The 19452-nt window shown below is 41.7% G+C and overlaps 2 protein-coding genes across 6 annotated transcripts in view; both read left to right on the plus strand.

The window, feature by feature from the left end:
* The first annotated feature begins 4096 nt into the window (after positions 1–4096).
* CPNE1 (copine 1) overlaps positions 4097–19452 on the plus strand; it is a 44303-nt gene continuing 28947 nt past the window's right edge. Inside the window, exons 1-2 of one of the 5 annotated variants that reach the window (XM_072879355.1) lie at positions 4138–4223; positions 7094–7144. The gene's annotated coding sequence lies outside the window, so the exon portion shown is untranslated. Of the gene's footprint in view, positions 4224–4449; positions 4582–7061; positions 7145–11662; positions 11798–19452 lie in introns of those variants that run through there. The other 4 variants (XM_072879353.1, XM_072879352.1, XM_072879356.1 and 1 more) reach the window with 4 other exon arrangements.
* Positions 11677–16239, plus strand: RBM12 (RNA binding motif protein 12). Its single transcript, XM_072879351.1, has one exon. The coding sequence runs from the start codon at positions 11677–11679 to the stop codon at positions 14317–14319; it is 2643 nt and encodes an 880-aa protein (XP_072735452.1). The 3' UTR covers positions 14320–16239.

Genomic DNA, 19452 nt, shown 5'->3' on the forward strand with positions numbered 1-19452 from the left:
CTTAAACTTGGCTCCTTTTAGTCTTTTCGGATCCACCTTTCTGGCTGAACTATGCAGCACAATCAGTAAGTTGCTAACTCACAGCCTTTCGTTAGACAACAGAGGAAGATAAACTCTTAAGTTTTCTGTGAACACTGTTAGAAGCTCTTTCTGTCATCAAGTTGACATTTGACTTTTGATGAGTCATTCTTCTCAAACTCAGTGCCTGATCTGGGCTATTTTTTTTAAACTCAAATAGCTTAAATTGTGATTATTTTGAGAAAAGGGAGCCCCAAATCTTGAAGATTCTGAGCACCTCTTATGTGCCAAGATTTAAAATATAAATTCTAAATGTAAATGTTTGGGCAACTCATTCACACTGTTAACAAATGTTTGTTTGAAAATGCTTATAGGACAAGATGAGGAAAAATTTATAGTGGAGATGCTTTTCCCCATGACAGAAAGAAGTAATGCCAAGGATGAATGTCTAGTTGTGGACCACTGAATGCAGTTAAAGCTTTTTGTATGGAGAAGTAAATTTCTTTGGGAGGAGAATATTTACAAATGGAACTCCATGTAACTCAGAAGTGAGGGAGCTGTGGGGTTTTGTGGGGGTGGTTTTGGTGATTAATTGGAGCCATGTGCAGGGCATTAAATTAGTAATACAAGGTGAGGATACCAGGAAGGTGAGGATTTAGTGTCACCATTTTGCAAGTGTCATAAAAATTGAACTGATGTAACAAACAGGAATAAAATAAACTTCCAGTGGTGCAAGATGGTTAGGTAATACACAAGGGGAGCAAAAAATTCTCCGTGGCAGATTCTAAACGTGTTTCTAAACACTGATAGAGCATATCACCTAACTACAAAAATTGAGTATTTCTTCAGGAAGGATAATACAGAATTAGTCAGTTACCTGTTCTGGACTTGAGGAGACAGAGAGGAAGAGGGTCAGTTAACAGATTTGTTGACAATGTTACACAGCCAACTTATTGGGGATTTTTTAAAATGATAAATTAACATAAGCACTATTGCTCCCAACAAAATACCACCTCTTATCTTACATCTGCCTGATTGATTGGCTTCTGTTCTCAGTCTTTCTGGTGTGACTTCAGTCATGGTCCAACTGTTTTCCGTCAAATAGTTTCTGCTAACGCCATGTATGCCCCATGCTTTGAAATGATACAGTTTCCCAAAGCTGAGTCCCAAAAAGTTGGCCTAAGAGATCTCTTCTCCACTAAAGGCAGTTTTGATTAAATTTCAGGATGGTGAATAAGGTCCTGCACTGGAAGAAAGCAAGTGCCAGTTTTTAAATGGACAAGCTGAGTCCTTGGGAGAACTGAGCACTCTAACAGATGATGTCTCTCTTATCTATCCAAAACAGAGTAATAAAAAAGGCTGGTACAAGATGCTCTTATAAGGAGAAAAGCTCATCCTAATGAGCAAAGTGGTTTTGTGCTGAGTAGGAGTAGTAAAACAAACAAGGTGTTTAATTTAGTTTTAAGAAGTAATTATACAGGATCAATAAGGCACATCATAGCTGACTGACAGATTTTAAGTATAGATAGGAATGAGGAAAGTATTTCTGGGAGGTATCTGTGAGGATTATTTCTGTTGAACATTTTTAGAAATGATCTGGAAACAATTAAAACTTGCAGTTGACACATAGTAATCAGAAAGGAAAATACAAAGTAGGATGAATCATTTAGTAAACTGGGTTCATTCATCCAAGCCACATCCTTGTACAGATGAAGGAATAGGATCAGAGGTGGTGTTTACAGAATGGTATCTCTAGGGTGTTGGAGAAGCAAGGAGCCTGGGATTTGGGGTAGTGTTTCCAGACTAATGGTGGAACAAAAGTATAATGCAAGGAGGAAGACATTTTTGTTGGTTCTCTCAAGCTTTACTTTAAAAATGTCCTGTGTAACATTTTTTCCCCCCTAGTTGCGTACCTAACACCATACTTCAGTTTTGGTTTAGGTGGAGGAGACACATAAGTTAGCGCACTCTTAATAGTTTCCTAGTACCTAATAAAGGCAAATCCCATTCTTTTCTAACACCATTTTTCTCTGCCTGCCTTCCACCACATGCATGTTATAGGGGAGCATACTGGACATTGCTACCAATGATCCCTGTCTTTTAACCTTCTGCCTACCAGTTTTGCTTTCCAGAGATGCTTTTCCCCCTGCTAGTGGCACCGAACTGCACTGGTACTGAAAAGCTCCTCTTTGGTACCCTTGGTCACTTGGCATGCTCCTAGTCCAGGATTTTGTTCCCTCCCATCCACTCTGCAAACAAATCTGCTTCTGTTAATCTTGAGGGAACTAAATATTCTCTCCCCATGAAAATGTGGGTATGGCTGGAAAGACAGCTGGACACCTGTGGAGGTAATCTGTGTCACAGGCATCTGTTCCAGACCTTGCTCCAGCTGACCAGAATGCTTGAGGTGCAAGGACATGTGCTGGTCTGCAGCAGCTGTCCAGGGCATCAGGATTTGCTCTCCAGTGTGCCTTCATGGAGTCAGTACAGACACAGTCCAGAGGCCTACTGAGGATTATGTAGTTTGGTCCTGGTTTTTTTGCTGGTTCACACAGTAAATGTCACAAGTCTCTCCACTGGACTTTATTTCAGGAACAAAAAGCAATGTGGTGACTCATCACATTGCACAAAAGCTGAAAAGTCTTCATTTTCTTCTGACCTGGGATATTCCAGCACTGCCCTTTGTTATCCTACACCACCTCCCTGCTGCAGGGTGGCAGGTGCAGCCCGGGAAGTGCTGCAGTGCCTCAGAGCGAGGCCCTGAGCTGCAGGTGCTCCTGCTGCCCCTCACGTACCTTGGGCAAGCAGCTCTCCAGGGGGTTGGGCAAGCCTGGCTGTGGATACCTCTGGTGACTCCAATCTCCTGCTTCTCTCAGCTGTGTTGAAGGGTGCATGCTGACAGCTAACCCTGCCTAGTGTCACTAACGCTATAAAAAGATGAATTACTGGATACTACCTACAGCAATCAAGGAGTGATGTGTAAGCAGGTGGCACACCTAGCAAGACAAAAAGGAGGTGTTAGCTTGAGAGAACTGATACAATTTTCAGGGCAGCCATTATAAATACCAAATAGAGTACAAAATCTGTGAAACCAGGGAAAATAGGGAGAAGATAAACAAGTGTGGGCTGTTTATTGGGAGGGGAGGAGAGGAGGGTGGTAAAGGATGAGAATTTGGGAGCAAAAAGCGGGGATATACAGGGAAACAAATCATGGAGTGGGGGTTATTGTGGTGCCGAGTGGCCCCAGGCCCGATTCCATTGCCTCAGGAGAACACACCCATCACATATTGTGGCCCTGGTTTCTGTTAAGTGGTGAAAAACAACTAAGTTAACTGAATTGTTGAACTCCCAAATTTGCTGGAAAAGTGTTTGCAATGTGAGGCAATGATTCATTTTATTTGTTTCTTGCAGCAGACTATGCAGGGTTTTTTTTATTTAAAATTGGTGCTGCTACGGTACCCATGTCCACTGAAGTGCAGTGACAGAGCATCTCCTGAGAGGTGTCTAGATGTTCTTCAGCTCAGGACACTGTCTAGTTATTTATATTACACATGTATTTAGTCAAGCAAAGGACAAATATAGCATGGGGCAGCTACACTCAAAAGGGCATTGACCCAGGATAATCTGACTTTCATTTTAGTTTTGCAACCTGGTCCTAAGTGAAGATGTCAGAAACAACCACTCTCCTCAGGGTTCTTTTGTTCGCTGGAAGCTCGATGCCTCCTTTTGAGTCCCTGTTTCCTCAGCAATAACCCTCAGTTACACCATCATTAATTTCCAGAAAATGTGTCACACTATCACCGTATTACTATTATACCAGAGGCAACTGTACGAATCTTACACTGTGCGTCCGACGTTGCTCTTTTCAGCCTTCCAGCTGTGGTGTTGCCTTAAGAAAGGAGTGTGCTGACAGGGGAGGCGAAGGACGCTTTTTCACGGCAAAACCCCCGGCCTCCCGCCTCAACCGCCCCTGCGCAGAGACACCACCCGCCTCCCGCGCATGCGCCGTCTGACCATGAGCGCGGCCCCGCCTCCGCCGTGTGCCTCCTCGGGCCGCCTGGACCTGGCCCCGCCCCTCCCTGGCGGCGCCGCATCGAGGCGGCCATTTTGTGGCGCTGCGCGGTCGGTGGCGCTGGGCTCGGCGCGGAGCGGGGCCCGGGGCGGTTCGGCTCCGTTCTAACCCTTTTTCCCGTACAGATCCCTCGGTAAGAGCGCGGCGGCGCCCGGGCAGGCCGGGCCCCCTGCCCTGTCCCGCCCCGCGCTGCGGGCCCGCGGCGTGGCGAGGCGAGGAGGGGAGGCGAGGCGAGGGGAGGGAGGCCGGGCGCGGCGCGGCTGGCACGCGTCCCCGCGCACAAAGGGCCGGGCCGGGCGGTGCCTGCCGCGCTGCGGGCCCGGGGCGCTGAGCGGGGCCCGCTTCCGCCTCGCCGCGGCCTGGCGCGCTGAGGCCGGGGGGCCTGGGCCGCGGGCCGGCCCTCACCCTCGCTCGCTCGCTCCCTCCTTCCCGCCCGCCGCGCCTCGGCCCGCGCCCGGCGGCTCGCGGAGCTGCGCGGCCGGCGCGGGCAGGTGAGTATGTGCGGGCCGAGCGCAGGCGCCGAGGGCCCGGCCGGCGTGGGCGGCCGAGTGACCTTGCGGCGGGCCCGGAGGCCGAGCCGGGGCCGGAGCGCGGGGGCTCTGGCGGCGGCGGCCGGGGCTGGGCGGGCGCGGGCGGCGCCGCGGCGGTGTGGGGGTCGCGCAGGCCGGGAGCGGCGCCTGGCGGGCCCCGACCTGCGGGGGAGCGGCGGGAGTTGCGCGCCCGGCGGTCGCGGCGGCGCGGTCGTGTTGTCGGCGCCTCGTCCCTTCGGCGCGGGAGGGGGCGGCGCGGGGCCGGTCCCGGTGGGACTCCGCGGGGCGCCGGCGGCTGCTCCTCGCCCGGCCCCGGGGGACGAAGCGAGGCAAACGCTCTGCGCTTTGTGGGGAAGAAGGTCCCTGGTGCCTGCGGCGTTGCCACTGCTCGTTGGGGTTACCCTGTAAACACCAGCGAATTTGCCGTGCAGTAGCGTAACGCTCTTCTCCGCTACTAAAAATCAGCTCTGTAAAAAAACCAAGAAAAAACAAAAAAACCCACCCCAATCCCAAAAACAACCTAGTATAAGTGGGTTCCAGAAGTACACCAGGAGTCTGTGTGAGCTTGCTTTAGAAAAAACTCTTGGCTCTGGTTTTACTCACTCTTAAACTTATCCATTCTTCTTAGTGATTTTCTTACCCACCTCGATCTGCTGGGTTAGGCAGAAAAATCGGTGGGTTGTTTCCTTGGTGGAATCCTTTTAAGGTTGTTTCTTTGGCTATTTTGTGTCCAGTGGATGGTGGTTCTTTCTGTATAGCTGATAGGGTGTTGTGGAGAGTCTCTCCCATGAAGTCCCAGAGTTGTGTCAGCGTTGAGTGGGAGCACCTGTGCCCTAGTCGATATGTGCTTAGTTAATATGCTCTTGCGCATCAGGTTGATTGGAAAGGATGTCTTTACCTACGAGAGTGATGGATGTTTTTCTTTAAAGTTGAGAGAATTGAGACTTGCAAACAAAAGTAGATGGTGTTTGGTGGAAAGGTTAAACACAGTCGAGTGGAGTTTTGCCCCCTTTTTTGAAGAATGATGCTGGGTTTTGTTTATGTTGTTTCACATTATAGCATGTTGTCTTAGTCCACTGCAAATCTTCAGCTTGTTTTCAGTGTTGTGAAGAGGAACATATGCAACGCTGTGGTTGCTATACTGGAAATACATCAAATGATTTGAGTTTTTCTTCCAAATGGAAAGTTCCTTGTGCATGAAAGATTTATCTGCTTCTTGAAGCAGGTGTGTTTTTGCATGAAACTGTTTTTCAGGTGATTACATTCTTTCCTGCATTGTAAACTACTGTTGGACACTGCTAGATATGAAAGTATATAGTTGAATCCTTCTAATATAGGATTGCTTGTTTCTCTTAAAGGTCTAATTAAAAAAAAAGTCGTCTTTTCCTAAATGCATTTGCCATTTTAATATGTCTGAAGAGTGTAGTTGTCTCTTTCTCACTTGAAAGTTAATGTCCTGGAAGATCTGTGAATATCTGTGTTTGTTTTAATTCCCTCTGTTAGGGAGTTTGTGGATGGTTTGGTAGTACTTCTTTCTCGAAGTTCACTTTGGTAACAATGCTTATGACTGAAAACTGCTTGTTTGGGTTGTGTGAGGAGGAGGCAGTTATTTGTTCTTGGTGTGACTCACTCCTGGATAGTTTTCCAAAGAATCACAATTTTAGTATGAGATGGTCTACTAAGCAATGAAGGAGCAGGGGTTTTCCATTGCTTCTTTAAATACAAAATACATATGTTGCCACTTAAAATGTTTGGCTCTTCTGTCGAGTTGTAATTCCAGGAAGACAATTTTTATACAGGGATTAAAAAAATGGGCATTTGATCAGAATTTGGATAATGAAATGGGAGATTACAACTGAAAATACAGTATCTCGGTGGGGAGTTCTTACTGTGTGCTCTGTAGAGGTGACTGCTGGGCGGTGGCTGTGAAATGTCACTTAGTTTCACTAGTTTGTGTGACTCCTGAAGAATTGTTCATGTGCAGCTATAGGGAGGTTTTCTGAGGTGCGGCTTATGTTGCTTTGTTCAAGTAAGAATATGCGCAGTTGGAGGAAGGAATATCATTATTGATGGAGCAAGGGTTTGTTAAAATTCAGGGTTTTCAAGTACTTAATTCTTGCTCTGCCTTTGAAAGAGTGATTTGCTCACCTATTGGTGACGGGAAAATTTGAAAGATTCTTTGAATGTTTTCTAGTTCTTTTTATATTTGTGGAAGGCATATTCATGTCTTGAAACAGTACAAAAACTGTGCAGTGCAATTACCGACAAGTCATACAGGGATAAGATATTAGGAAATGCACTCTTACTCTTGTGGTGTTGTATGTCACAGTGCCTTGTGGTGGTTGCAGGTTTGAACTTTCTATATATACAGTTCTTTGTGGACTGTTACTGCTGTTGTGTTGCCTGCATTGATTTTTGCCTCCATTTATTCTTTATTGCAGTCTAAAAGTTGGTTTTAATTGGTTGCCCACAGGATTGGCTTGGCTTCTGCTACTTGTTAAGAAAAAAACATCTGTCTTTGCAGGTAAGAGCCTTTGAATTGAAGACTTCTTTATATGCATATTGAGTATATCTTAAGAAATATTTGAAGCTTTTGGAATCTGTGAATTGGTATCAAAACACCTGGGTCAAATAATCTATAGCTAGTCTCTTTACTTTGACTCCCACTGGTGATGGTGGTTCTGGCAATGTTGTTCTTGTAAACAGAATTTTCTGCCAAACTAATGTTTTGTTGTTTCATCAGCATGTGGTAGTCTGGAACGCTCTCCCAGTTATTTTGCACTGTTGGAAAATGTAGCTACTTTGCTGCAGGTCACAGGTCTGCATGTTTCTAACTATTGGAGTTTAGAAGTGTACAGTAATTGGTTCTAATTAGGTTTTGAAGCATTTAAAGGTATCAGATAGGTTCCAATTAGCTCAGAGATTACTATCTTAATCTAACAGGTGGATTTTAGCCTTTTTTTTTTTTTAAAGTGAAACTGTAGTCTGCAGTTTTAGTTTTTGCTAGACAGTCTCACCCTGGATACTTAAAATTCCTCCTACAATACCAATGTTATGCCAGTTCTTAGTCTTTGTCCAGAAATTGCCAGATATTTTGTGTGTGTGTGTGTACCACATGGGTATTATACTTTAATACTCCCCAGGGACTATGTTAAATCTTCTAAACTTTTCTTAATTTGAAAAATGCATATGTCTTAAAAGGCTAGTCTGGTGTTTTTATTCATTTATGCATGTGACCCAAATTCTGCTTATTTTACTGACTAGCACATTGATGGAAGAAGTAATATTGTCATCTTGTACACCTTTTTCCAGTGTAACATCAACGTTTTTAAAGATGTTACTGTCAAGACACATAAACATGCTGGTAAGGTTTATCAAATAAGTTGAATCAGATTGATTGTCGGCAGCCCTTTGCTCTCCGTTTTTGATCTCGGCTTGCTAATGGGGATGGCTTGTCCATAGTACAACTCTAGGATTTTGTGCTTCTGATCTCTCAAAAAATATACCAAACACACAAAATGACAACAAAACCCACTTTTGCTTTAAAGTACCTTTTTGTACAGGGGGGAAAAGCGGGCAGCCTGAGAATACCTCTAAGAGCCCAACAAAAAGCCTTTAATGCATACTTAGCAGGCGTGTAGCCTGTTCTGTGCCTGAAGTTAATGTGATCTCTGCACATATGTTGATCTCTACAAGTGAACAGTGAAATACTTGAGCAGGCTTTGCTTTTTCATTAGTTGGAAAATTTGAGTGGGTTATTGTTGCCTAAGTGCATTTTGGAAAAAATCGGACTTGTGAGTGCTTAGAAGTGTGAAATTTGGCCCTTTTGGTCCTTGTGATTTTTCTTTAAATCACAGAAGTGAACTAATGCTTTGTTAAAGCACTGAAATCCTGAAAAAATTGAAGCAGGTATGCTTTGAGCTGACGAAATATTTTTTTGCCAAAAATATTTGATGGAATAAAGTCCTTAAAATTCTTTCTATTCATACCATGCTACTGTTAGCTCTTGCTTAATATCATGCATGGAATTAACTACACTGAAGTCATTGCAGCTATTTTTTCTAGCAACTATATGCTTAAGCAGCTGTTTGGGTTTTTTTGTTGATAGTGATTTAGTGGACCTAAATAGAATACTTAGTAACAAAGCTTCAAGATATCTCTTAGCATTTATAATGAAGTTTTGAATTTAGTGCAAGATTGAAAGACTTGCATTATCCCGGAAGTTATGTAAATGCTCAAATGCTTGAACTCTTAATTCTTCTGTGACATTATCTGTTAATTTGTCTTGTGGGCTAGATTCATGGAATCATTAGTAAATGCAGTTATCTAGCAGGTGTCCATTTTGATGAAGAATGTGATGTTCTAAACGAGCAGATCTGAGCAGAAAAACTTTCCCAAGTTGCCTTTGTTCAACTAATGGCCATGTCAGATTGTCATCCCATTTGCATTAGTAAGGAAATAACTGAAGGTAATCTCCCATTTAACACAAGAAACTTCAAATGTCTAACTCCTGATGCATAAAATTTTCTGAAACTCATTTCTCTGTATAATAGGTAATAGAGAAGATGTAAACCTCATAGCAAGATTTGGTATTAGTATTATTTTAGTTTTCAAAGCATAGGTGCAAAAACAGGGATGCTTTTATACCACTTTTTTGCCTCAGGCTCATCTAATTCAAAAGCAATCCTGTAGCATAATGTCGTAGACTTCAGTTCTACCATCCCCTTTAGTATGGCTTCCTTAAAGTCAGCAGAATTTTCATTTTAACTTTAATTTCAGAGACTGCTATCAATGTTAGGCAAATTTAAAACAAAACTACAGAATAATTGAAAAATACTGCTGTTTTAAGACAGTGCAAAAAGTCTTACATGCTTTCTTAGGTGTGCACACAGCATAGATAGTTTTTACTTTGACTTTTTTTTCACATGGGCCAGTTATTTTGCTGTTGGAAAATGATTGGGCAATGAACTTTATTCTCAAGTTAAATGTGTTGTTATAAGAGATGAATGCAAGGTGTTGCTTTTGTTACCTTGCCATGGAGATGGGAAGGTTGCTTTTAAAAAAATAATCCCTGAGGCTTAGTATATATTCCCCTTTCTGTTGCTGCCATTCCTTGTTGGAGTAGGGATTTTCCTAGTGGTATGTACAGGTAGATTTTTTTTTTTCAGACCTTCTCATGTTCATCTTGCAAGTTCCAGTCTCTTTCAAGATGGTGTAGTAAGGAATCGGATGTTCATTTACAGCTGCTAGGGCAGCGGAGCTGACTTTGTGCCAGTGGGCTTGTCTTCTGTTTCCTTGAGGGAGAAAGGTTCTCTGCACTTTTCTGGTGTCAGCTGGATGTGGGCCAATGCCCGTTAATACCCCAGCATGTTGCTTGTTCATTAGTGTATGGAAGGGGTTAGCTCTGGTTTATTGGGGAACAAAACAAAATGCTTAAGTACCTGTTTGAGTAATCTGAAGTTATATCATGCAAACAAAAGTATTGCTTCTTTTTTTTCCCTGTAGAAGAATTGCTACTCTTGTTTTCATTAAGTACTGAATTCAGCCTTACCTGGTGTGGTTAAATTATTGGATAGTGGCTTTACCTAGTAGTTAAGGATATATTCAAGGCGTGTCTACTCTGAAGCAATTGGAAGACCTGGACAGGCAAATGCAGCTGACTTAAAGATTTGACTATATGCTGGGATACAATACTTAGCTGAATGTGAAATGTTGGGAGATAGTTACTGATCATAGTTGGCCATAGCTTTGGCATATGGCCAAAAGTCTTTGGTGGTGCACTGCCTCCTGGTGTTGCATTGTATCATCTGGTTCATCCTTGATTTCAAATGCTTAGTTAACACCGTTTGTATGTGACTGATGGGAGCCTTATACAGATGCTGAACTGGCTTGTACTTAGGAAGTCAAGAAGTTTCAGAGATGAAGTGGCTCAGGTGAAACAAGGTGCTACTGCTGACTGTTTAGGATGAGAGGCTGGCTTCTGAACTGGTGAATTGTGCTGGTACTAAAATGATGCTTTCAAGTCTTTCCTGAAGTTTTGTCAAGAATAAGTGAGAATTACCTAGTTTCCTGTTTATCTTGAACTTCTGATGTGACCTCACACTCTTCTGTATAATGTGTACAAGGTAACTGTCAAGATCTACCTGTTCAAAATTGATCTTAAGCTTCCACTAACCTCAGCTGCAGAGGTGAAAGTCATTTATGTGTGCCTGAGGCGGAAGGTGTAATATTAGAACATCTGCAACTATTAAAAAATTATACCTTGTTTTTGAAAGTTGTAAAGGCCAAATATCTAGCTAGGATATGCATAGATGTTAGTCTAGTTTAGGTGAGGTCTGTATAGTAACAAAATGTCTGGGGCTAGTTTATAATGGTTAGCTAGCTTTGTGGTCATCTAGACCTCTTGCCTTTCCTAGGAGGAAAACATGGGATCAGTACAATCTAGATGGTCCCTGTCAGGATGTCGTGCGAGTCTCACTGTTGCTAGTTGTCCATAATAGGTTTTTGTTTGTAACCAACCCACTGTTGTGTTCCTAGTCGTCTTAACCTCGCAGGAGATAAAATCCCTCCCCAAATGAAAGAGAACTACTTATTTCCCATAGGTTTGCAGAATTTTTCATGGTCACTTTGCCAGGTACAGAGGATACCATATCAGTGTATGGTAAATTAATTTTGTTTGCTTGGCTAAAATACTCATTTTGCTGATGTTCCATTAAATATTAAATTACTGATATAATAGTTATGTTTTTTGCTGTTCCTTAGTTTTTTTTTTACTGACACTTGTGGGTCTTAGTTTAACAGTTATTTTGGAATTTCTAGTGCAAAATATATATTAATTGTGTTGGTAAATGTTTAATACTTCAATCTGTATGAAGTAAACAAACATGAATAAGGAACTTGGAATATAAACATGCTTAATCTTTGCAAGATGATGTTAGGTGTATGTAAACAAATATAGTAGATGGTGTCTGTAGGTAATTGCATGGTGTCATAAACAGTAGTCTGACATAGCCGTTGCCTTTTCTCATCTGCAGGTGTGTGTTGTTTCAGCGCAGCATGGCTGTGGTCATCCGCTTGCAAGGTCTCCCGATTGTGGCGGGGACCATGGACATTCGCCACTTCTTCTCTGGATTGACCATTCCTGATGGGGGCGTGCATATTGTAGGGGGTGAACTGGGTGAGGCTTTCATCGTTTTTGCCACTGATGAAGATGCAAGGCTTGGTATGATGCGCACAGGTGGTACAATTAAAGGGTCGAAAGTAACACTGTTGCTGAGCAGTAAAACTGAAATGCAGAACATGATAGAACTCAGTCGTAGGCGTTTCGAAACTGCCAATCTAGATATGCCGCCAGCAAATGCTAGCAGATCGGGGCCACCACCTAGTTCTGGAATGAGTGGAAGGGTTAACTTACCTACTACTGTACCTAACTTTAATAATCCTTCTCCTAGTGTAGTAACTGCTTCTACAACCGTGCATGAAAGCAATAAAAACATATCCACATTTTCTACTGCCAGTATGGGGACTGCACCTCCAAATATTGGGAGTACCTTTGGTAGCCCAACATTTAGCTCAACTATACCTAGCACAGCATCCCCAATGAACACAGTACCTCCTCCACCAATCCCTCCTATCCCAGCTATGCCATCTTTGCCACCAATGCCTTCTATTCCCCCGATACCTGTTCCACCTCCTGTACCCACACTGCCTCCTGTTCCTCCGGTTCCTCCAATACCCCCTGTGCCCCCTGTACCTCCAATGACACCTATGCCTCCCATATCAGGAATGCCTCCTATGAATCCTCCACCCGTAGCACCTTTACCCACTGGAATGAATGGGTCTGGAGCAGCAGTGAATATGAACAGCGGCTTGAATCCATTGTTTATTGGTCCCATGAATCCTGTAAATCCTATCCAGATGAATTCTCAAAGTAGTGTCAAGCCAATTCCAATCAATCCAGATGATTTGTATGTCAGCGTTCATGGAATGCCCTTTTCTGCAACAGAATCTGATGTGAAAGACTTTTTCCTTGGGCTCCGTGTGGATGCAGTCCATATGCTGAAGGATCATGTAGGCCGAAATAATGGAAATGGACTAGTTAAGTTTTTTTCTCCTCAAGATACATTTGAAGCACTGAAGCGAAACAGAATGCTGATGATTCAGCGCTATGTTGAAGTTAGTCCTGCAACAGAGAGACAGTGGGTGGCTGCTGGAGGCCACATAACTTTCAAGCAAACCATGGGTCCCTCTGGGCAGTCACACCCTCCTCCTCCTCAGGCTCATTCTAGGTCCAAATCTCCTAGTGGACAGAAAAGGTCACGGTCAAGGTCTCCCCATGAGCAGGGTTTCTGTGTTTATTTGAAAGGTCTTCCCTTTGAATCAGAGAACAAACATGTGATAGATTTTTTTAAAAAGCTGGATATAGTTGAAGACAGCATTTATATAGCTTATGGACCTAATGGGAAGGCGATCGGAGAGGGTTTTGTTGAGTTCAGGAATGAAGCTGATTATAAAGCAGCTTTGTGTCATCATAAGCAGTACATAGGGAATCGCTTTATTCAAGTTCATCCAATTACTAAAAAGGCGATGTTAGAGAAGATAGATATGATTCGTAAAAGATTGCAGAACTTCAACTATGACCAGAGAGAAATCCTCATGAATGCTGAGGGCGAACCAGGCTTGCCAAAATTGTGTGCACATATATCTAATATCCCATACAATATAACAAAAATGGAAATCCTTCAGTTTCTAGAGGGACTGGCAGTAGAAGAAAACTCTGTACAAATTCTTGTTGATAATAACGGGCAAGGTTTAGGACAGGCACTGGTTCAGTTTAAAGCAGAAGATGATGCTCGTAAGGCAGAGCGCTTGCACCGTAAAAAACTGAATGGAAGAGATGTTGTTTTGCGTTTGATAACTGTAGAAGAAATGAGAGATATTGAGAGAAACCCACCATCTCAAGGGAAAAAGATACTGAAAATACCGATACAAGGAAATGCGACTGTGCCGGGAGCACAAGGCGCTGGTGGGGATGAGCATGCCTTCTTGGGGGGAAGTTCTAAAGATGCAAACAACGGTCCTCCATTTAATTTCCCTGGTAACTTCAGCGGGTCTGGCACATTTGGTCCCCCTCTACCACCACCTGGAATAGGTGGCTTTCCTGATTCTAGACCAGGAATACCTACAGTTGCAACTAGTGGTTTACCTGGTGCAGGTATTGAGGTCCCAGGTTTTGCAGGTGGTCCTGGTAATTTGAGTGGACCAGCAGGTTTTGCAGGGGGTCCTCAGACTTTTGGTAATGGTCCTGGCAATTTAAGTGGACCCCCCGCCTTTGGTGCTGGTCCTCCAGGAATTGCTAGTGGTCTTGGACATTTAAGTGGACCTCCAGGGTTTGGACCTGGACCAGGAAATATACATATTAGTGGACCCCCAGGTTTTGGAACAGGGTCTGGGAAGCCAGGACCAACTGTCATTAAAGTGCAAAATATGCCCTTTACTGTTTCGGTGGATGAAATTTTGGATTTCTTTTATGGTTACCAAGTGATCCCTGGTTCAGTGTGCTTAAAATACAATGAAAAAGGCATGCCCACTGGAGAAGCAATGGTTGCATTCGAGTCTCGTGATGAAGCTATGGCAGCTGTTGTTGATTTAAATGACAGGCCTATAGGCTCAAGAAAAGTAAAACTTGTTTTAGGGTAGCTGTTAATATGAAGTAGTTGTAGAATAGATATTCATAGTGCTGTGATAAATGCATCCGGATTGGTTTTTATAGTATTTCCAGGATAGAACCTGTGGATTGTTTAAATTGTAAAACAGATTGGTTTTGATAAGACAGAGCACTGGGTTAGCCATTACATAAGAAACACTGCAAGGATAGATGCGCAGTGGATTTTCCTGTACAAATATGTGGAGAAGCCAGGCAGATTCTTATTCATCATAAAAGTTTGGTAAACTATACTGGACACAGTGCTTATCAAGGAATTTAGATTGGTTTTATGTAGTTTCGGATAAGGGAAATAGATGAAGTCAGTGAAGCTCTTCAGTGGGTGCTCTTGCAAGCCATTGTAAAATAGATAGCTATTTCTAGATTTGGTTAAAAACTGGCTGAATTTGCTTTGTTTACAGGTCAAAGCTTTGTTTAAAGTCCTGATTTTACTCTGCAACTGAACAAATTCTCAGTGTACACAGATTAATTGTTTTGTGTATGTATCTTTATTTTTTCCAAGATTCTCACTGTATGAACAGTTGAATTATGCCCATTGCTGATGTGTCTACCAAACTAATTCCTATAAGTATGAGCAGAATCGTTCTGTAAAATTCAAGCTGTTCTTTGTGGAATAACCTTTAGTTATTTATATATTGCAATTATAACTGTGCAGAATAAGACTTTTGCCACAAGTATAGCTAACCTCAAACATCATACGAGTTTTATAGTACACTTATAAAACATTTGCAGTAGAAGTAACAACTTGAAAATACTCATTATTGTTTAAGTAGCTTGATTTGTTAGGATTACATGAATCGGTTGGGATAGGATCTTTGACACTAGTTGGATATTGATGTTGTATTTCTCATGTGTCTCTTCAACTCCTTACATAGAGTCTCTGCTAAGAGAACCAAAGTGGTGATTATTAGTAGAAGATTGGAGTCCAGCTAAAGTTTTAAATTAGTTTATATATGAAAGAAACTTTTATCTTCAGCAACTCTGTTGTGAATTACTGCTATGGGTGAATTCAGAGATACAATTTATTTTTCTCCAAAACTTGAAAATACTGAGTTTACTATATATTTTTGCAATAAAGTTGTGCTGTTGTATTCAAAGTCTGTAAAGAGTTGCCATTTTCTTTGCTGTGCAGTAAAACCTACCATGGAAAAAAAGAGAATTGGAAAGGTAGTAATTACACAAGTGAAAAGTAGATTTTTTTTTTTTTTTTGGTTCATCCTTGCTTAGCTTATGATAAATTTTAAGACTTGGGCATTGCCTGAAAAATCCTGCTATTCCCTGCAAATCATTGTACTTAAACATAGTAACCTTTAAAGTGTTTTGTTTTTTGGACAAAGAAAAACAGTGCCTTTTGGTGTTGCATATCATGGAACACTGAAGTGTATGGTCAGGCAAAATTGAGAGGTGCAAGTGGCAACAGTTTTATTCATGTGGTGTGTAGGAGAGATTTGAAAACCTGTGCAGCGCTGCATCCTGAGAGGATTTCACAGTACAGGAATATGTGGAAGGATTGTATAAAGGTGTACTTCAATAAAGAGGCGGTCTCATTACACAGATGCTTCTGTAATTCATTAGCATAATTTTGTTTTGACAGATTACTAGGTGGTCCCAATTTTGGAAAAGTCATGTGATTTGTATATACTGTTTAAAATTAAGCCTCCTGTTAATAAAACTGTCTGTCTCTGAAGCTTCATGTTATGCGTTTCAACAGTCTTTGGGAGTAATGTTTCAACAGCAGATCTTTGTTTCTTTTTTTTTTTTCCTTTGAAAGTCTGAAAGTACTCTTGCTGATGTCAGAAAGATGTGTGATTAGGAGTCAAGCCTTTCAGTTTATTTTTTAAATTTTGCTCTTTGTTTTTTAAACAACTTTTATTAAAGTTTCATACTATATTGGAGTTATTTGGGTGCTTGTTTCTTCATGTTTCACATTAGAATAAAATGACCGAAAAGGAAAACTTGGCTTCATTGTTCACAGAATTGATTTAAGATATTAGTGTGTGTTGACTTGCGGAAAGTGGTGATAACTGTTTTTTCAAGTTCAAATGAATCACAACAATGCTTGCATTGTTGTGAAATGTAACTAAACTACAGGTGTCTGGAATTAGATACACAGTTCTGTGTTACTGTCTTTTGATTTCATGTCTCGATCCTCTTGGTAATGGATACAGGGTTATTAGTGTTTGTGTTAGACACGGCATATGCTGCAAAACATGCTTGTGTGCCTGTTCCTTTGGACTTTCTAAAAGTGCAGGTTTGTTTTGGAAATCTTTCATTTTCTGATTCTTGCTTTTCTGTATAGTCTAAAGATGTTTAAATATGTATCTAAAAAAAAAGTGCAAACCAATGCAAAAAGCCATTGGTGTTGGGAACATCGATGTGGATGGAATGCTTAAGTGGAGGATTTGGGGTGGGGAAGGGGCTCTTCATCTTGCCAAGCAGTTGATGCTTCATATCTTTTAGCATAAATTAGTAGTCAGTTAGTTAGTAAATATCCCTTCTTCCTCGAGAGTAGGCTCTTGGAAAAAATAGGAAGTGGTAGCATTTAGAATTTCTGTATGTACTGTAAACAATACAGCTGCTGTCCCAAATAGTTATGGTTGGTCCTTTAAAGCTTATATAGAGAAAAGTTTGTTATCCAGTGTCACTTGCGGATATAAGAAGTTTTCTATAACAACTTGCTTTCCTGTTAGAAGCAGCCTTAAACTGCATGTTGTGCTAAATTATGAGGGATACCCTTATATTAACAGACTACATGGCTAGATTTGATAAAATTGCTCACTTTGCATGTGTTTATATTCGTGAACAGCCTTAAAAATAAGGGGTAGGACCTCTGAGGTCCCGTTTCCAGTGTGGAAGGTATGTAACTGCCCTTGCATATACGCTTGAAGGCTGGCTGCTAACGAGGTAGCAACAGAAAGAATCAGCCAATGGATCCTGCTCAAATTTGCAGTTGTTTTGGCCTTGATGCTTTGAGTGTCAGGCACTGACATCCTGCTTAGCCTCGTTGGAACAATACAGTTGGTGACACTGATGTCCCAGTTTCTTCAAGTTATGGAAAGAAGGTACTTGTGTTTGTATAATTGGCTAAGTTGGTGTTTTTAGCAGTTCCTTAAGTGTTAGTGTCTAAGCACTGCCTGAAAAAGAAAAAAAAAAAAAAGTGGTGAAGTGTTACATTCATGATGTGATTTCTGTTAAACGTGCATATTTTTGTCATCCCATTCACAAGAGAAAGTATGAATATAATAAATTATTCAATGATAAATTTGTGACCTACATGGAAGAACTGCAATGGTTAGATGAAAGTGTGACTTCAAAGTTACCAAGTTTTCAAGCAGTTACACATAAATGTCGCAGTCGGATTTTGTTTTTAACACAAGTCAATTCTGTAATATCACAGACAACATTAAAGCCAGTTCTTTATCGATTAATTGTTGTTGCCATGTTCTAAATGTAGATTTATGGGAGGTTTGAGACTTTATAGGTTTAAAGAAAACTGAAGGATACTTCTTTTTTAATTCTAAGTAGTGTTCCTTTCATAGCATTTAATGTTTTCCTTGAATGTCTATGCTCTGAATTTGTTGTGAGTGGAGAGGAAGATTGATGCAAAAATGAAGACTATAGTTGTGTGTCAGTTGACATTGAAGGTCTACCTTCTAAAGAATGTACGTGCTGGTCAGTTCTGCTAAATGGATCAGGCTGTCCTTAAAGAAGTTGTTGCCTATACTGTGTGAAATTAGCAGCTTGTTTCGCTGAGACTATTTTGGTGCACTAAAGACTGCAAACTCTAGAAAAGAAATACTTTTACAGTTACCTAGGCACACCAGTGGTGTGTTAACTGTAAATAATGATTTCAGTTTCTGTATTTTGTTCCTCCTCAGTCTTCTGCTGTGGTGGTTCCAAAGCTGCTGCTTCCCACAGTGAATGCTGTCGGTCCTCAGCGTGTGGTTCAGCAGTGCGTGCCTCTGAACCGTGTTGGCCTGATCTGCAAAATTGAAACAGCTACATATTATGGACCACTTAAAGCCTCTGGTTGGACAACGGACCACTTGTTGAGAGCAGTTGTTTACGATGATTATCCAGATACATGCATTAGACCCTGAATCAAGGGATTGCAATTCCTGTTTAATACAGACTCTAGTGCAAGCAAAAGACTAGTTTCTGTCTTTGACAAGATAATTGGTTGGAGGGAAGAAGTTTTGGAACTGGACTGGTGTATTAGGAAACATTTAATTTAAGCCTAGAGACATATACAAATTAGTTTAATGTCAGTTTTCTTCTTTAGATATTGTGCAGGTCTTTAAAAAGAAAAAAAAAAGATGCTAAATTCTGCTGCTGTAAGAGGTTTTTCAGAAACAGTGCCTTGGGCCTGGAAGCAGTGTTGCCAAATATATTTGCTCGTCTTTGCCCTTTTGCAGGTTTGCTGATGCTCCCTTCTGTTCTGTGGCTGTATGTTCTTTCATGGTTTTGGAAAACTGAGCTGGAGTTTAGGTACAGAATGAATGACCCTTCTTCCCGGTGGAAGAGGAAGTGAAACTGTTAAATGCTTCTGCAGGAAGAGTAACCTCGAGGGCTTCTCTTCCTATCTGTTTTTGGCAGTGAGAACGTGATTGTAGTTTAAAGATTTGGCTTTCCCATGGAATGAAAATCTGTTGGTTGGTAGTATGCAATCGACTTAAAGTTTGTGGCTGTGTACTGAACTCCGCTCCTCTTTCCCTATCTTATGATCAGGTAGGTATACTGTAGCTTATTTTCTATACAGATGACTTTGTCAGTAACTTTTCTTGGAGCTTTGTTAATACATGGAGTGTTTGGGTGTTGTTGGTGCAGGGACTGCTTCCCACCTTCCTACTTGGATGCTTTTCACTCATGGCTATAAATACCATACGTAAGAAAAGCAGCCCTAAAAGTGTTCCTTTTCCATAGCTCCAGACTGAACGCAGGTGTCAGATGGTTTAGTTGTGACTCTTTCACTCACTGGCACTCGCTTCTATGCAGTTTCCTTTGTTATCATTCTTCTGTTTTTATATTTGTATTCACAGCATGGCAGCTTAGGAGAGAAGCAACCAGATGAATTCTGTCCTGAGTTCCTTTACTGCTTCTGTGGAGTC

Source organism: Ciconia boyciana, chromosome 14, assembly GCF_034638445.1.
Source record: "Ciconia boyciana chromosome 14, ASM3463844v1, whole genome shotgun sequence".
In the NCBI taxonomy this organism is placed as follows: Eukaryota; Metazoa; Chordata; class Aves; order Ciconiiformes; family Ciconiidae; genus Ciconia; species Ciconia boyciana.